The sequence below is a fragment of the Anomaloglossus baeobatrachus genome, chromosome 11 (genome assembly GCF_048569485.1).
Source record: "Anomaloglossus baeobatrachus isolate aAnoBae1 chromosome 11, aAnoBae1.hap1, whole genome shotgun sequence".
In the NCBI taxonomy this organism is placed as follows: domain Eukaryota; kingdom Metazoa; phylum Chordata; class Amphibia; order Anura; family Aromobatidae; genus Anomaloglossus; species Anomaloglossus baeobatrachus.
This window is the reverse complement of record NC_134363.1, coordinates 50,563,324-50,580,463: the sequence shown is the minus strand read 5'-3', so window position 1 is coordinate 50,580,463 and position 17,140 is coordinate 50,563,324. Positions and strand designations below refer to the sequence as shown.

The 17,140-nt window shown below is 49.3% G+C and overlaps 1 protein-coding gene across 1 annotated transcript in view; it reads right to left on the bottom strand.

Moving 5' to 3' along the window:
- The window catches only part of GYS1 (glycogen synthase 1), a 41,865-nt gene that overhangs the window by 4,554 nt on the left and 20,171 nt on the right, over nt 1-17,140 (bottom strand). The window contains exons 3-13 of the mRNA XM_075328123.1: nt 13,788-13,979; nt 13,515-13,703; nt 11,987-12,131; nt 11,176-11,293; nt 8,313-8,433; nt 8,127-8,233; nt 6,027-6,086; nt 2,559-2,637; nt 2,169-2,282; nt 1,963-2,089; nt 339-434 (exon numbers count right to left, since the gene is read on the bottom strand). Of these exons, the coding sequence (XP_075184238.1) occupies nt 339-434; nt 1,963-2,089; nt 2,169-2,282; nt 2,559-2,637; nt 6,027-6,086; nt 8,127-8,233; nt 8,313-8,433; nt 11,176-11,293; nt 11,987-12,131; nt 13,515-13,703; nt 13,788-13,979 (1,348 nt within the window). The remainder of the gene's footprint in view (nt 1-338; nt 435-1,962; nt 2,090-2,168; nt 2,283-2,558; nt 2,638-6,026; nt 6,087-8,126; nt 8,234-8,312; nt 8,434-11,175; nt 11,294-11,986; nt 12,132-13,514; nt 13,704-13,787; nt 13,980-17,140) is intronic.

The following is a 17,140-nucleotide window of genomic DNA, read 5'->3' as shown; positions in this document are numbered from 1 at the left end:
ACTGTTTAGCTCTAAAAAAAAATTCTGCATTTGGGTTAAATGAAAATTTTGCACCATTTGGCTTCTATGTACTCATTATTTCCATGCAAAATCAGTTTTGTTGTGTTCTGTGGTCATAAATTAGCTGAGAGGAGCTTAGAAAAAGACAACACGCTCACTGATGGATTCTCAGTTAACTCATTCTGCAGCCAGCAATAGACCAAGCAACACAAAGGGCTATAGAAAGCAAACAGTGCAAAGTGTTAATGAAAACCAACTCTAGAAATGATTGTTAACTAAATAAAGGGGGTTGATGACTTTTTTTAAATACCCGCCAAAGAAGGATACATGCTCCTTACCATAGGCAGTGGGGTCGGCAATATGCTCCTCCATGAAACATCCAAATCCTGACAAGTTGGTGGAGATGCTGGGGATCCCCATAACGGTACATTCAGCTGAAATAGAGACAAGCACTCACAGTGTAATGATCACACAGATCTGCAACGCTCACTGCGTCCACCAGATGGAGCCACTTAGGAATACACTTAAGCCACTATCTTCTACATTTATGATAAATCCACAAGACAATGATTCACTGGAAACAGCTCAACACAAAGTGTATCTGAAAGTTTGTACGGTGATGTAAAGGGGAGCTGCACTTTCTTTTTGGTCGCTTTCCAGACACGCTACCTGTAAATCAGTGGAGATCTGGGTCCTGACACCTCTATTGTTCACTCAATAGACCCCTTCCCCTCCCTAGAGAAGAGGCAGGAGGCCGCCCACAGCGCCCCAGCAGGCCACCCACAGCGCCCCAGCAGGCAGGAGGCCGCCCACAGCGACCCAGCAGGCAGGAGGCCGCCCACAGCGCCCCCAGCAGGCCACCCACAGCGACCCAGCAGGCAGGAGGCCGCCCACAGCGCCCCCAGCAGGCCACCCACAGCGCCCCAGCAGGCCGCCCACAGCGCCCCCAGCAGGCCACCCACAGCGCCCCAGCAGGCAGGAGGCCGCCCACAGCGACCCCAGCAGGCCACCCACAGCGCCCCAGCAGGCAGGAGGCCGCCCACAGCGCCCCAGCAGGCAGGAGGCCGCCCACAGCGCCCCAGCAGGCAGGAGGCCGCCCACAGCGCCCCAGCAGGCAGGAGGCCGCCCACAGCGCCCCAGCAGGCAGGAGGCCGCCCACAGCGCCCCAGCAGGCAGGAGGCCGCCCACAGCGCCCCAGCAGGCAGGAGGCCGCCCACAGCGCCCCAGCAGGCAGGAGGCCGCCCACAGCGCCCCAGCAGGCAGGAGGCCACCCACAGCGCCCCAGCAGGCAGGAGGCCGCCCACAGCGCCCCAGCAGGCAGGAGGCCGCCCACAGCGCCCCAGCAGGCAGGAGGCCGCCCACAGCGCCCCAGCAGGCAGGAGGCCACCCACAGCGCCCCAGCAGGCAGGAGGCCACCCACAGCGCCCCAGCAGGCAGGAGGCCACCCACAGCGCCCCAGCAGGCAGGAGGCCACCCACAGCGCCCCCAGCAGGCCACCCACAGCGCCCCAGCAGGCAGGAGGCCGCCCACAGCAGGCAGGAGGCCGGGTCCCCTGCCTGTGCGCAAGAAAGTTTAGTAACTGTTTGAGAGTAGCTAATTTTCAAAAAAATTTGAATGAAGAGAATCTGTGTACTGAGACTCCACCAATAGCTAAACAAATAGACAGTGGTGCGGAGCATCCTCCAAAACTTTTTCATGAATACGTTTTTCACATGAGAGGAGAGCAGCCATGATCCAGCTGCCAGGATCACCACTGATCAAGACTTGACAGATCACTAGGATACGTCAAAGGTTTTCTGAAAGGATTGTCACTCCTAAATACGGGAAAATGCCTTTACGTTACCTACACAGCACACACATATAATATATATTTATTTTGTGTCTATGCAGCTAAAAGATGTAATAGCAACGACCGTACACTGAGGAGCCCTAACCCAGGAGATACAGGACATCAGCGCTTACCGGGCGTGTAGCCCCAAGGCTCATAGTAAGAAGGGAAGACGCCCAAGTGACATCCCCGCACAAACTCCTCATAATCCACCGGCAATAGAGGACTGGTGGAAGAAAGGAACTCCGGATGGAAGATGACCTGTGAGAGAGAAGCAAGATGAAGGCAGAATAAAGCCAGCTCCGGCCATACTGCTGCCGCCCCGCTCACTCGTCCTCACCTTCACCCGGTCCGCGCTGCTGTTGAAGAGCCCGATCCGTCGGATGGTATTTAGGATGGCGTCTGTGGAGTCATCCAGCATGTTATGGGTGCAGATCGGGGGAAATGACTGTCTCTGTAAGGAAAACACAAAAAAAAAAATAATATAATAGCTCATTAAGTCAATGCGCTTTCTGGAGCGAGCTTCTGGATGACATCACAAAATCCTTATTCTACCAACTAAAGGGGTTTTCAAGGAATTAAAATACACCTAAAGCTTCAGTGGACCCGAGCTGTGATATAATGCTGAATGTGCCGATGGCGGGGGTGTGGAGGGAGAGCACCCTTTTTTTTCGGGGGAAGACAAGGGTCATGTTTTTTCTAATCCTAGAGGAACTTCTAAAATTCATACCTGTGTAGCAAAAATAGCCCTCTTCATCATCGTAAAGTCTTCCTTATCAAGCATCTTATTCATGTCTGGTAGATTGCCTCTGCAAAAAAAAAGCCAACATATGCTTAATAAAGGGGAGCCGTCACCTACTCACCTGTGGGGCGGTCCGGTCCCATGGGCGTCGCTGATCTTGACCCGGTGCCTCCTCTATCCTTGCGATCACCACCCTCCATGTTTATGACGCGTTTACATCATACACATAGAGGCCTCCAATGCGCTCCCGTGCCCTTTGCCCTCAAAAAGAAGTACTGTAATGTGCAGGGAAAGGCAATAGAACGCCTGTGCATGCGCACTACAATACTCTGCCCTCGGCAGAGCAGAGAGATGGTACGCATGCGCAGGAGCGCAATGGAGGCCTCTGGGTGGATGATTTAGGACAGATCATCCACAGGGTAAGAAAGAGGACGACGATTGCTTCAATAGAGGCGGAGCCGGACCCAAGACCAGCGACGTCCATCAGACCAGAACGTATCGGTCCACTCCGCAGGTGAGTAGGTGACAGGTTCCCTTTAAATCATCTATGTTGCCACTCATTAATTAAAAAACACCTGTTTATCTATACACTATATTTTTCAGACTATAGGATGCAGCGGACCATAAGACATACCTAGGTTTCAGGGGAGGGAAATAGGAAAATAAAAAAAATTAAAAAAAAAAAAACAAACTCAAAAACTAGGAAGCAAAATAAAAAAAATAAATAAAAAAAAATAAATGTGGTCATGATGCCTTATGGGGGAGATCTGCTGCTGGCAATGTTATAGGGGCAACGTCACAATTCTGCAGTAATGTCCCTCATCCTAGGCCCATCCTGGTATATATGCCCCCCAGTCAACAACGCACGGTGTCACCTTCTGATGCAGACAACTGACTTCAGTGTGGAAGTGGTGCAGCACATGACTTCACTGCAATGTGCCCCTAGTTACACACCAACGGCAGCTGCCGAAATATTCATTGCTCCCCATTCTCGGGATTATGAGCGTGGGGTGCAATGAATATTCATGTTCTTTATTAGGGGGTTCACGGCCACAAGCTCCTGCTTCCTGTGACCTTGCTCCTCCAACCCTGCTCCTCTGACCCTGCCTCCTGCAACCCTGCCCCTTCAACCCTGCGCCTGCCTCCTGTAACCCTGGTCCTGTGACCCTGCTCCTGCCTCCAGTAACCCTGGTCCTGCCTCCAGTAACCCTGGTCCTGTGACCCTGCTCCTGCCTCCTGTAACCCTGGTCCTGTGACCCTGCTCCTACCTTCGGTAACCCTGGTCCTGTGACCCTGCTCCTGCCTCCTGTAACCCTGGTCCTGTGACCCTGCTCCTACCTTCGGTAACCCTGGTCCTGTGACCCTGCTCCTACCTCCTATAACCCTGGTCCTGTGACCCTGCTCCTGCCTCCTATAACCCTGGTCCTGTGACCCTGCGCCTGCCTCCAGTAACCCTGGTCCTGTGACCCTGCTCCTGCCTCCAGTAACCCTGGTCCTGTGACCCTGCTCCTGCCTCCAGTAACCCTGGTCCTGTGACCCTGCTCCTGCCTCCAGTAACCCTGGTCCTGTGACCCTGCTCCTGCCTCCAGTAACCCTGGTCCTGTGACCCTGCTCCTGCCTCCAGTAACCCTGGTCCTGTGACCCTGCTCCTGCCTCCAGTAACCCTGGTCCTGTGACCCTGCGCCTACCTCCTGTAACCCTGGTCCTGTGAGCCTGCTCCTGCCTCCAGTAACCCTGGTCCTGTGACCCTGCGCCTACCTCCTGTAACCCTGGTCCTGTGAGCCTGCTCCTGCCTCCAGTAACCCTGGTCCTGTGACCCTGCTCCTGCCTTCGGTAACCCTGGTCCTGTGACCCTGCGCCTACCTCCTGTAACCCTGGTCCTGTGACCCTGCTCCTGCCTCCAGTAACCCTGGTCCTGTGACCCTGCGCCTGCCTCCAGTAACCCTGGTCCTGTGACCCTGCTCCTGCCTCCAGTAACCCTGGTCCTGTGACCCTGCGCCTGCCTCCAGTAACCCTGCTGCTCCGACCCTGACCCTCCACTTACCCACAGTCACATACATCTGGACTATAAGACGCACCCTCTGCTTTTCTCCAAAATTTGGAGAGGAAAAAAAAAAAAAAAAGTTTCTTGTAGTGCAAGTAAAAATGACGATATATTACTTTTTACAGTACGCACAGCTATAATATACACAGTATATAATTTATTGTTCATATAATTGTTGCATAGTGTAAAAAAATAAAATATTTATGTGTGGGTGCGTGTATATGTACGTACACACACACACACACACACACACACACACACACACTAGCCATATGGCTGGCGCGTGTGCACACCTTCATCTCTCACTCCATTGTATTGAAGCCACTTTCTCTGCGAATGTCATCTAACCAATCTGGTGATATTCGCAGAGACAGCGTCTTCAATAAAATTGCGCCGGAGTAGACGGTATGTGCACGCGCTGACTGCAGCGCCATTGTATTGAATGATTCAACTACAATATGAACTTAGCACTGCGCACGCGCCGGCCATCCCGGCTTCTGACACAAGAATGCATTAAGCATCATATTCTTGATTGGTTGCTATGGACAACTAGACCCTTATCAAGTGTAACCAATCAGAGCTCAGCTTTTACTTTACCTCAGCAGCTTCAAATGCTGACTGAAAGCTGCACTCTGGTTGCTATAGGCAACCAGAACGATCTAACTGAGGCAATTTTAATAAATGAGGCCCCAGTTACTTCTGCAGTGGCTATATTCAACCAGAACAATCGTACTGGGAGTCAATTCTCATAAATGAGATCCTAGTTACTTCTGCAGGGGCTATAGACAGCCAGAACCATCTTACTGTAGGCAATTTTAATAAATGAGGCCCCAGTTACTTCTGCAGGGGCTATAGACAGCCAGAACCATCTTACTGTGAGGCAATACTCATAAATGAGATCCTAGTTACTTCTGCAGGGGCTATAGACAGCCAGAACCATCTTACTGTAGGCAATTTTAATAAATGAGGCCCCAGTTACTTCTGCAGGGGCTATAGACAGCCAGAACCATCTTACTGTGAGGCAATACTCATAAATGAGATCCTAGTTACTTCTGCAGGGGCTATAGACAACTAGAACCATCTTACTGTGAGGCAATTTTCATAAATGAGATCCTAGTTACTTCTGCAGGGGCTATAGACAACTAGAACCATCTTACTGTGAGGCAATTTTCATAAATGAGATCCTAGTTACTTCTGCAGGGGCTATAGACAGCCAGAACCATCTTACTGTGAGGCAATACTCATAAATGAGGCCTCAGTTGCTTCAGTAGGGCCCCCCCATGTTATCATGCATTTGCTACAGTGAGGATATTGGCTGGTAGGAGGTTCACAGTGCCCTGTACTGGTGGCCCTGGACTACTTATGTGGCCGCTGGATCGGGGTCCTGTGAGGAGACTTGGACTATTACTTACACTAGTAATGACTCGTACAGTTTCTTCCCAAACTTCTCCTTTACTGCATTCGCCGTATCCCTGCAGAGACACAATATAGAAAAAAAAAAACAAAAAAAAAAAAACAGCTTTATGTCTGAGAAGCCGGGATGGAAACGGTTAATTCTTGAAGTTCCCCATTTTCTAAGATCATAAACTATTTTGGCAATAAAATTAGAAGTTTAACCCCTTAGCGTCACAGCCAGTTTTGGCCTTAATGACAAAATCCATTTTAAAAATTTTCCATTTTTTTTTTTTTTTAACCTTTTAGACTGATGCCGGAACTATTTTATGTTTTTGACGAAAATCACTCAAAAATCTTGTTTTTTTTTGCAGAACTAGAGGGAGTTTTTCTTGATACTTTTGGGTATAAAGTCATATGAAAAAGTTTGGGCACCCCTATTAATGTTACCCTTTTTTCTTTATAACAATTTGGGTTTTTGCAGCAGCTATTTCAGTTTCATATATCTAATAACTGATGGACTGAGTAATATTTCTAGATTGAAATGAGGTTTATTGCACTAACAGAAAATGTGCAATCCGCATTTAAACAAAATTTGACCGGTGCATAAGTATGGGCACTTCAACATAACAGTGACATTAATATTTTGTAGATCCTCCTTTTGCAAAACTCACAGCCTCTAGTCACTTCCTGTAGCTTTTAATGAGTTCCTGGATCCTGGATGAAGGTAGATTTGACCATTCCTGTTTACAAAACAATTCCAGTTCAGTTAAGTTTGATGGTCGCCGAGCATGGACAGCCGCTTCACATCATCCCACAGATGTTCAATGATATTCAGGTCTGGGGACTGGGATGGCCATTCCAGAACATTGTAATTGTTCCTCTGCATGAATGCCTGAGTAGATTTGGAGCGGTGTTTTGGATCATTGTCTTGCTGAAATATCCATCCCCTGCGTAACTTCAACTTCGTCACTGATTCTTGCACATTATTGTCAAGAATCTGCTGATACTGAGTTGAATCCATGAGACCCTCAACTTTAACAAGATTCCCGGTGCCGGCATTGGCCACACAGCCCCAAAGCATGATGGAACCTCCACCAAATTTTACTGTGGGTAGCAAGTGCTTTTCTTGGAATGCCGTGTCTTTTTGCCTCCATGCATAATGCCTTTTTGTATGACCAAACAACTCAATCTTTGTTTCATCAGTCCACAGGACCTGCTTCCAAAATGTAACTGGCTTGTCCAAATGTGCTTTTGCATACCTCAGGCGACTCTGTTTGTGGCGTGCTTGCAGAAACGGCTTCTTTCGCATCACTCTCCCATACAGCTTCTCCTTGTGCAACGTGCGCTGTATTGTTGACCGATGCACATTGACACCATCTGCAGCAAGATGATGCTGCAGGTCTTTGGAGGTGGTCTGTGGATTGTCCTTGACTGTTCTCACCATTCTTCTTCTCTGCCTTTCTGATATTTTTCTTGGCCTGCCACTTCTGGGCTTAACAAGAACTGTACCTGTGTTCTTCCATTTCCTCACTATGTTCCTCACAGTGGAAACTGACAGTTTAAATCTCTGAGACAACTTTTTGTTTCCTTCCCCTGAACAACTATGTTGAATAATCTTTGTTTTCAGATCATTTGAGAGTTGTTTTGAGGAGCCCATGATGCCACTCTTCATAGGAGATTCAAATAGGAGAACAACTTGCAAGTGGCCACCTTAAATACCTTTTCTCATGATTGGATACACCTGCCTATGAAGTTCAAAGCTCAATGAGGTTACAAAACCAATTTAGTGCTTTAGTAAGTCAGTAAAAAGTAGTTAGGAGTGTTCAAATCAAGAAATTGATAAGGGTGTCCATACTTCTGCACCTGTCAAATTTTGTTAAAATGCAGATTGCACATTTTCTGTTAGTACAATAAACCTCATTTCAATCCAGAAATATTACTCAGTCCATCAGTTATTAGATATGTGAAACTGAAATAGCTGCTGCAAAACCCCAAATTGTTATAAAGAAAAAAAGGTTAGCATTAATAGGGGTGCCCAAACTTTTTCATATGACTGTATGTGACTTACATTTTTTTTCTACCTTTATTCTTAGTTTCTCGCTCCATTAAGCTCTTACCACAGTTGTTTCCGAACCGCTTGACCCTTTAAGGTTTCCACATTGAAATTATTGGTCCGTGCGGGCATGATGAAGAAGGCCACGATAGTGATGTCACTCTGATTCACCTGGTGGGAGGAGAAGACAACACACCGTCACCACCGTCCATTACTAAATATGCCTATGACAACCCGGCCTTATTCTCACCCGAAGAAGATAATTGAGTCTGGCTAAGGCCTCCAGGAAAATGTCAGCCCCTTTGTTAGAGAATTCATAGCGACCAGCGATGAAGAAAAACAGGGTCTTGTCTAAATTGAAGTCCAAGTGTCTGAAAGAGGGAGAAAAAAAAAAACCCCAAAACACAAAACAGCATATTTAGATAAAAGTAAATGGTGTTGTGCAAAGAGAAAAGTTCATATTAGAGAGACCAGACATGTGCAGCGGGCTAGTAGATATGGAGATGAGGAGAAAAAAAAAAAAAAAAAAGATCCGAGGAGTGAGGAGAGGACAAGAGAGAAAGGGAGAGAGAGGAGAGGACAAGAGAGAAAGGGAGAGAGAGGAGAGGGCAAGAGAGAAAGGGAGAGAGAGGAGAGGGCAAGAGAGAAAGGGAGAGAGAGGAGAGGGCAAGAGAGAAAGGGAGAGAGAGGAGAGGGCAAGAGAGAAAGGGAGAGAGAGGAGAGGGCAAGAGAGAAAGGGAGAGAGAGGAGAGGGCAAGAGAGAAAGGGAGAGAGAGGAGAGGGCAAGAGAGAAAGGGAGAGAGAGGAGAGGGCAAGAGAGAAAGGGAGAGAGAGGAGAGGGCAAGAGAGAAAGGGAGAGAGAGGAGAGGACAAGAGAGAAAGGGAGAGAGAGGAGAGGGCAAGAGAGAAAGGGAGAGAGAGGAGAGGGCAAGAGAGAAAGGGAGAGAGAGGAGAGGGCAAGAGAGAAAGGGAGAGAGAGGAGAGGGCAAGAGAGAAAGGGAGAGAGAGGAGAGGGCAAGAGAGAAAGGGAGAGAGAGGAGAGGGCAAGAGAGAAAGGGAGAGAGAGGAGAGGGCAAGAGAGAAAGGGAGAGAGAGGAGAGGGCAAGAGAGAAAGGGAGAGAGAGGAGAGGGCAAGAGAGAAAGGGAGAGAGAGGAGAGGGCAAGAGAGAAAGGGAGAGAGAGGAGAGGGCAAGAGAGAAAGGGAGAGAGAGGAGAGGGCAAGAGAGAAAGGGAGAGAGAGGAGAGGACAAGAGAGAAAGGGAGAGAGAGGAGAGGACAAGAGAGAAAGGGAGAGAGAGGAGAGGACAAGAGAGAAAGGGAGAGAGAGGAGAGGACAAGAGAGAAAGGGAGAGAGAGGAGAGGACAAGAGAGAAAGGGAGAGAGAGGAGAGGACAAGAGAGAAAGGGAGAGAGAGGAGAGGACAAGAGAGAAAGGGAGAGAGAGGAGAGGACAAGAGAGAAAGGGAGAGAGAGGAGAGGACAAGAGAGAAAGGGAGAGAGAGGAGAGGACAAGAGAGAAAGGGAGAGAGAGGAGAGGACAAGAGAGAAAGGGAGAGAGAGGAGAGGACAAGAGATAAAGGGAGAGAGAGGAGAGGACAAGAGAGAAAGGGAGAGAGAGGAGAGGACAAGAGAGAAAGGGAGAGAGAGGAGAGGACAAGAGAGAAAGGGAGAGAGAGGAGAGGACAAGGGAGGGAGGGAGAGAGAGGAGAGGACAAGGGAGGGAGGGAGAGAGAGGAGAGGACAAGGGAGGGAGGGAGAGAGAGGAGAGGACAAGGGAGGGAGGGAGAGAGAGGAGAGGACAAGGGAGGGAGGGAGAGAGAGGAGAGGACAAGGGAGGGAGGGAGAGAGGAGGACAAGGGAGGGAGGGAGAGAGGAGGACAAGGGAGGGAGGGAGAGAGGAGGACAAGGGAGGGAGGGAGAGAGGAGGACAAGGGAGGGAGGGAGAGAGGAGGACAAGGGAGGGAGGGAGAGAGGAGGACAAGGGAGGGAGGGAGAGAGGAGGACAAGGGAGGGAGGGAGAGAGGAGGACAAGGGAGGGAGGGAGAGAGGAGGACAAGGGAGGGAGGGAGAGAGGAGGACAAGGGAGGGAGGGAGAGAGGAGGACAAGGGAGGGAGGGAGAGAGAGAGGAGGACAAGGGAGGGAGGGAGAGAGAGAGGAGGACAAGGGAGGGAGGGAGAGAGAGAGGAGGACAAGGGAGGGAGGGAGAGAGAGAGGAGGACAAGGGAGGGAGAGAGAGAGGAGGACAAGGGAGGGAGGGAGAGAGGAGGACGACAAGGGAGGGAGAGAGAGAGGAGGACGACAAGGGAGGGAGAGAGGAGGACAAGGGAGGGAGGGAGGGAGAGAGGAGGACAAGGGAGGGAGGGAGAGAGAGAGGAGGACAAGGGAGGGAGGGGGAGGATGAGGAGGAGGATGAGGATTAGGAGGAGGATGAGGATGAGGAGAAGGAGGAGAAGGAGGAGAAGGAGGAGAAGGAGGAGAAGGAGGAGAAGGAGGAGAAGGAGGAGAAGGAGGAGAAGGAGGAGAAGGAGGAGAAGGAGGAGGAGAAGAGAGAAAAGGAGAGGCAAAGGGGGGGGGGTTTGAAAAAAAAAAAAAAAAATGTATGTGTGCCAGTGGCTGTCAGAGCTGTGCGTGCGACTGAGCAAGCCAGTGGGCAGCAGAGCCGGTGTGTGTGCACGTTAGCAGGTGCCAGAGCCGGGCAGGCACGCATGTGGGCAAGCCAGCGGGCAGCAGAGCCATGTGAGCACAAATCTTATGCTCTGTAGAGTGTACTTTTTATCAGTTTACTTCTCCTTCCTGTCACTGAATGTGACCAGTTCACACTGAGCAGCTGCAAACCTCCCTAATTCTATGTGCCGAGTCACGAGCCGCATATCTGTGTGACCAGGACAGGTTTACATCCTGAGACACAGGCAGGCATGTTTCTAGTCACATGCAGCAAGCAGAGATCTTAAGTCTCCCCCATCATTGCTCCTTGTCACATGTGCACAGACCAGTTAATGAGCGCGGATTTACATATAATCGATCAGTGAAGAGATTACACAATTATGAAAAAGTGAAAATGCATGTAACATCTGTTGATTTAGGTTGATCGGTTTCTAGTGCGAGGGTCTTACCCGTAGAAATGCCCCCGGATGAACTCCTGGATGCGGTTCTTGCTCTGGGCGTGCAGGTTCTGGAACTCGTGCATGGCAGAGAACTTCTTTACATTTAAACCGTTCGGGGTCACAACATCTGAGAGCAAAACATACACATCACATCAGCCAATGTTGGGGTAAGGTCGCACAGGACAGAAACGCTGTGGATTTTTTGAGTGCAAAACAAAGTAGCAGACGTGTGGATCAGATTTTATTGAATGCCAATTTATGTCGCAGTAATAAAATCCGCCATCAAACGCTAGCGGTGCAGAATTTTTGTTGGATTTTACCAATGGGGCTGAAAAACTTTCCTTATCCTGGAAATGGTATGGTCTTTAATTTATGTCTTCGAAAAATGAAAGCTGGCCCCTTTAGCAGCAGCTGCAGGGAGAAAATTAAGTTCTATCCCCCCTGCAGCCGCTTGCTTCCTGTCATGGGTGGGTGCACAAAGCGGTTACAGTCACCAATCCTAATACAGTGAGTGGGAATAATCAGTCTCCACCACTTTAACAGCCGTCTCGGCAAAGCAGGCTGTCGATCAATGTGTCTGGGACCGATTATTGTCACACTCACTGTATAATGGCCAGTGAAAATGATCGGTGACTGTAACTGCTCCCTGCACCACCACCGTGACTGGAAGCAAGCAGCTGCAGGGGGAAATAGAACTTACTTTTCTCCCTGTAGCTGCTGCTCCAGTAAAGCAGCATTTTAACCCAAAAATAATCAGCTTCTCTTTAATGAGGCCCCTGACATGCCGGGGAGCCACTTTCGATGTCGCACCCGCTCTTACCAGGTTTGCGTTTCAGCAGATGTTCAGCTTCTATTGCGGTGATTTGAGAGACGGTGGTGAAGACGTGGCTGCACTGAACCGCGGCGCGCTCCATGCAGTACCGGTGATAGATCTGCCGATCACCGGCCTCCTTATCTACATTAAACTGTCATCAGATGAACTCTGATTAATGTGGATATTCAACCGCCATCATGGGCACATAATAAAAACCGCATTCTGCTATAAGGTCCTCAGATTTAATGTTAATCATCACAACAAGCACCGGACAATATTATAGGGAAATACGGACTAATGGCTCAAGCAGGAAAATGGCAGATTTATCGCAGTTACTCCCTCCAACCCCCCACATCTGTATGAACGTTGTACGCAGGGCGCAGTTATGGGGAACGGAAAAGGGTCTTCCCCAAACTGTTCCCACAAAAGGTGGAAGATACAATTGTCCATAATGTCTTGTCCTAAAGAATTAAGATGTCCCTTCAATGGAGCTAAGGAGCCGAGGCTGACCCCTGATAACAGGCAGGAGCATTATCCTCCTCCAGCAAACTGAACAGCGGGCTCAGTGCAGTCAGGGGGTGATGTTCTCCATTAACCAAGCCCAGAGTCCTCCATCAGACACAGAGCAGCGCGATCCATCACTGCACAGAACACGTCTCCTCCAGAGTCCCGTGACGTACGGCTCGGCACTGTGCTCCCGTGACGTACGGCTCGGCACTGTGCTCCCGTGACGTACGGCTCGGCACTGTGCTCCCGTGACGTACGGCTCGGCACTGTGCTCCCGTGACGTACGGCTCGGCACTGTGCTCCCGTGACGTACGGCTCGGCACTGTGCTCCCGTGACGTACGGCTCGGCACTGTGCTCCCGTGACGTACGGCTCGGCACTGTGCTCCCGTGACGTACGGCTCGGCACTGTGCTCCCGTGACGTACGGCTCGGCACTGTGCTCCCGTGACGTACGACGGCAACTGCTCAGCCATGATGCTCCCGGTGGGCGCAGGTGTTTGTGCTGATGTTACCAGAGGAGGTCTGGACTCTGCAGTTATGGGGTCAGCAGGGAGGTGGTGACTTTTCTGCCCTCTGCTCCTCAGCATTTGGCCCTCCACCCTGTAACGTTACAGGGTCTCAAATTCATGGCCGAGTTGCTGCGGTTCCTTCCACTTCTCAGTATCACTCACAGGTGATGGGGGATTTAGGAGGAAGAAATGTGATGAATGGACGTGTTACCCCGATGGCTCCTATTACAGGATGCGCTGGTATCAGTGAGCTCTGCACCACCGGCTGTTCTGTCACATTAGTAAAAGCAGACGGCATGGAGGGGGCTGGAGGTTGTACACCGGGGGCGAGGGGCCGGATGTTAGACACATTCTAGAGCTCGGAATCAGGAGTTTAGGAGATTATGGGGATCAAGAACATTATCCAAATCACCCAAATACCCACAGGAGAACGGAAGAAGTTTTGGCGAGCAGCAGCTCCCACTATAGCCAAAACACTACAGCAGGGTATAAGCGTCTATACACTGTCCAGATCTCACCGTCTGCAGGTTATTGTAGAAGTCCACGCTTCCGGCACACAGGTATCGGCCCAGGAGGGTGGCGTGGGTGGTGAAGATGGTGGCCACTGGGAGTTTCCGGACTCGACACAAACATAAGCCAACGCCAGCCAGCCACTCGTGGAAATGAGCCAGGATGAAGGGCTTCTCGTCACCACATTGTGCTGCAAACTGGGAGAATGATGAGCGGTAAGGACAGGGGTGTCGTGATAATAAGCGCTACATAGGGTCGGCCTCGCTGGATGGCGCACGTACCTCACCCAGGAACCACGCTGTTAAGAAGCCAAAAAGGACAGCATCGTTGGCTTCTCGGTCATACCAGGGGATCCCGATGGCGCAGCTGTCCCACAGCTCAGTCTTCCAGCGGTCCAGACTCCAGGCGGTGGCAGCTATGTCGATGAGGACCACGTACGGGCTGCCTTCTATCAGCCAGCGGCCAAAGTAGATCTGTGCAAAACAAAAAGGTTGGTCACTTATTTCTACAGAAAGAGTGCCATCCTAGTCCATGGCAATATCTGGGATTGCAGTGAATGGGACGGAGAGCCAATGGACAAGAACGGAGCAAATGCTCATAAGCAATCTGCAAATGTCTTTCATCCATTGCAATTCTCACACTGGCCACTGGGGCTTTATTTGCTTTAGAGTCAGACTTCCTGTTCAAGAAAGAGCACATGTACATTAGCAGCAATGGTCGGACCCCGCCCTATTTAAGCATCTAATGAGCATGTGCAAAGGTCACCGAACGGAGGGAAGAGATGAGATAACTGCAAATACCATAGTGTATGCAAACTGAACAGACAGGATATATGAAAGGGAAGCCACAATTGCATGAGAATTGCAAGATTACAAATGTAGCTTTTTTTGCAATGAAGAACATGATAGGAAGAAAAAAATATAAAAATAAAATAATAATAATAAAAATACAATAATAAAAAATTAATTATATATATATATATATATATATATATATATATATATATATATATATATATATATATATATATATATATATATATATATATATATATATATATATATATATATATATATATATCTCACACACACACACACACACACACACACACACACACACACACACACACACACACACACACACACACACACACACACACACACACACAGTAATTCCTATATTCTGTAATTCTGGCACATTAGTCATTGTAGGGGGTGACCCACACCTACAAGATCGGGTCTAGCAAAGATCAGACCGGCATTGCTAAAGTATGTGCTGCCGTCATTCACTACGCAATCTCCGGCCACTAATACTCCGGTTGCTTATCTTTGACCTTTTTTGTGAAAGACCACGGCTCTCACGAGGTGCTCCCTGACCTCCGCACCGTCACCCTCTCACCGTCATCTCAGCTGTCAGGACAATTACGGGCCCTCGATACCAAACTAATTCTGTGATCCCGTCCGGGAACCCGAGGCCGAACACGAGCGTGACTTACAATTTTTAGAGTTGACCTTTCAATGGGCTGTAACTGAATCCCTGCATAACATCGGGTCACGGCGGAGGAACGGCAAAATTAGCGCTTGAACATGTGCTCCAGAAAGCACAGACTGATGGGGGGAGGGGAGGAATTTTAGCAAAGTCACAAGGTGCGAGACAAAGACGTGACAATGACAATAAGACACCCAGGAGTTGGGTTCTAGAGCTCCGCAGAGGAGTCCGTAACCAAGGAGGCATTGTTTCAAAATGTAGCTTCCGATATGTCCGGGTTCAAGAGCGAAGACCAATTGGTACCACACGGAATCTCTCATGATACAACTCCTTAAACTTCCATTGTGTTTTATCGAATACTTGGGTCTTCTTTAGAGACCAGATTCTCAGGACCTTGGTCCACGGCCATTTCAGTAGTCTGTGGACACAGATCTGGAGTCCTGAAAGTTTCCTACTACCCTGTTCCCCCCGAAAATAAATCCTAGCATAATTTTACAGGACTTTCAGAGTATGTTTAAAATATTTTATTTAAAATATAATTTTAAAATATTTAAAATATAAGCCCTAGTTACCAGTCAGGGAGGGCATTAGGGGGGAATGGAAGGGGGGGGGGGGGGGGGGGGAAAGAGTCAAACTGCAACTTCTCAGGGCCCCCCACTGTCTTAGGGAACTCGGGGTTTGTATTCTGAGGTTAAGATTGTTTAAGGACCTTTGCATGCGACCAAAGGTGTATTAATTGCAGGGAGTCTAAAAGGAACAGCACAGGAGACAGGTTGATATGCAGGACTAGTATTAAAGTTGATGGAGCACAAACTGGACAATATTTCAGGGTCCTCACTCTCTTAGGGACCCCAACGTTTGTATTCCGAGGTTAAGATTGTTTAAGGACCTTTGCATGTGACCAAAGGTCTCTTTATTGCAGGAGTCTAAAAGAACTGAACAGGAGACAGGCTGGTATTCATGATCGGCACTAAGGGGAAAGGAGAGCAAACTGGGCAATTTCACCGGGTCCTCATTCTTCTAGGGGCCCCAGCGTTTATATCCTGATATGGCAAAACTGCTTAAGGACCTTTGTGATATCGCGGTCAGAATAGTGTCTGGTGGTTTTCAAGTAAACCCTAAAGGCCCCGTTACACTCAACGACGTATCTAACAATATGTCGTTGCGGTCACGGATTCCGCGACGCACATCCGGCATAGTTAGCGACGTCGTTGCGTGTGACACCAACGAGCGGCCGTTAACTATGGAAAATACTCACCAAACCGTCCATCGTTGACACGTCCTTCATTTTCAAAAAATCGTTGGTTGTTGAGGACGCAGGTTGTTAGTCGTTCCTGTGGCAGCACACATCGCTACGTGTGACACCTCGGGAATGACGAACTACAGCGTCCCTGTGTCCTCAACGAGCACCGAGGTGGGAGTGATGGAGATGCGGCTGCTCTCCGCCCTCCGCTTCTATTGGCGGCCCGCTGTGTGACGCCGAATGAACCTCCCCCTTTCAGGGGAGGTTGTTCACCGCCCACAGCGATGTCGTTAGGGAGAGCTGTACCTGTGACACGGACAAGCGAGATTGTGCGCCACGGGCAGTGATTTGCCCGTGACGCACAGACGGGGGCGGGTGCCATCACTAGCGATATCGCTACTGATGTCACTCCGTGTAAAGCCCCCTTAAGGGTGGGTGATGAGCTATAGGCTTATACACCGCTCCTGCACTGGGGTCCTGGGATCGGTGCGTCCTCCTGTGCACTCTGTTTTGGGGCTTCGCGCTCGTCTCCCGTCAGTGTCTAGATGTGTAACGTAACTGACAGATGCAATAAATTATGTAACAGCTTATTCACTACATTACCGGAACGCCGCCTTGCATAACATATAGACTTTGACTGCGGAGGAAAAGTTCACGAGGAGCTTGTCTTAAAGTCTAACCACTTATTACACACAGTTAACTCTTAAAGTGCCGATAAAAATCAAATAAACGGCATCTAAGGAGAACCAAAGCCGAGATTGTATGAATATTTTACAAGATTGATTGTTTCTGATGGCCCATGGATGTTGAGAGGGGAGAGCGGTGGAAATTATTCTTATTTTTTATGTTTACAGTGGTTGATAGATATTTCAATCTGGCAGAGTGACTTTTTTTTTTTTCCTT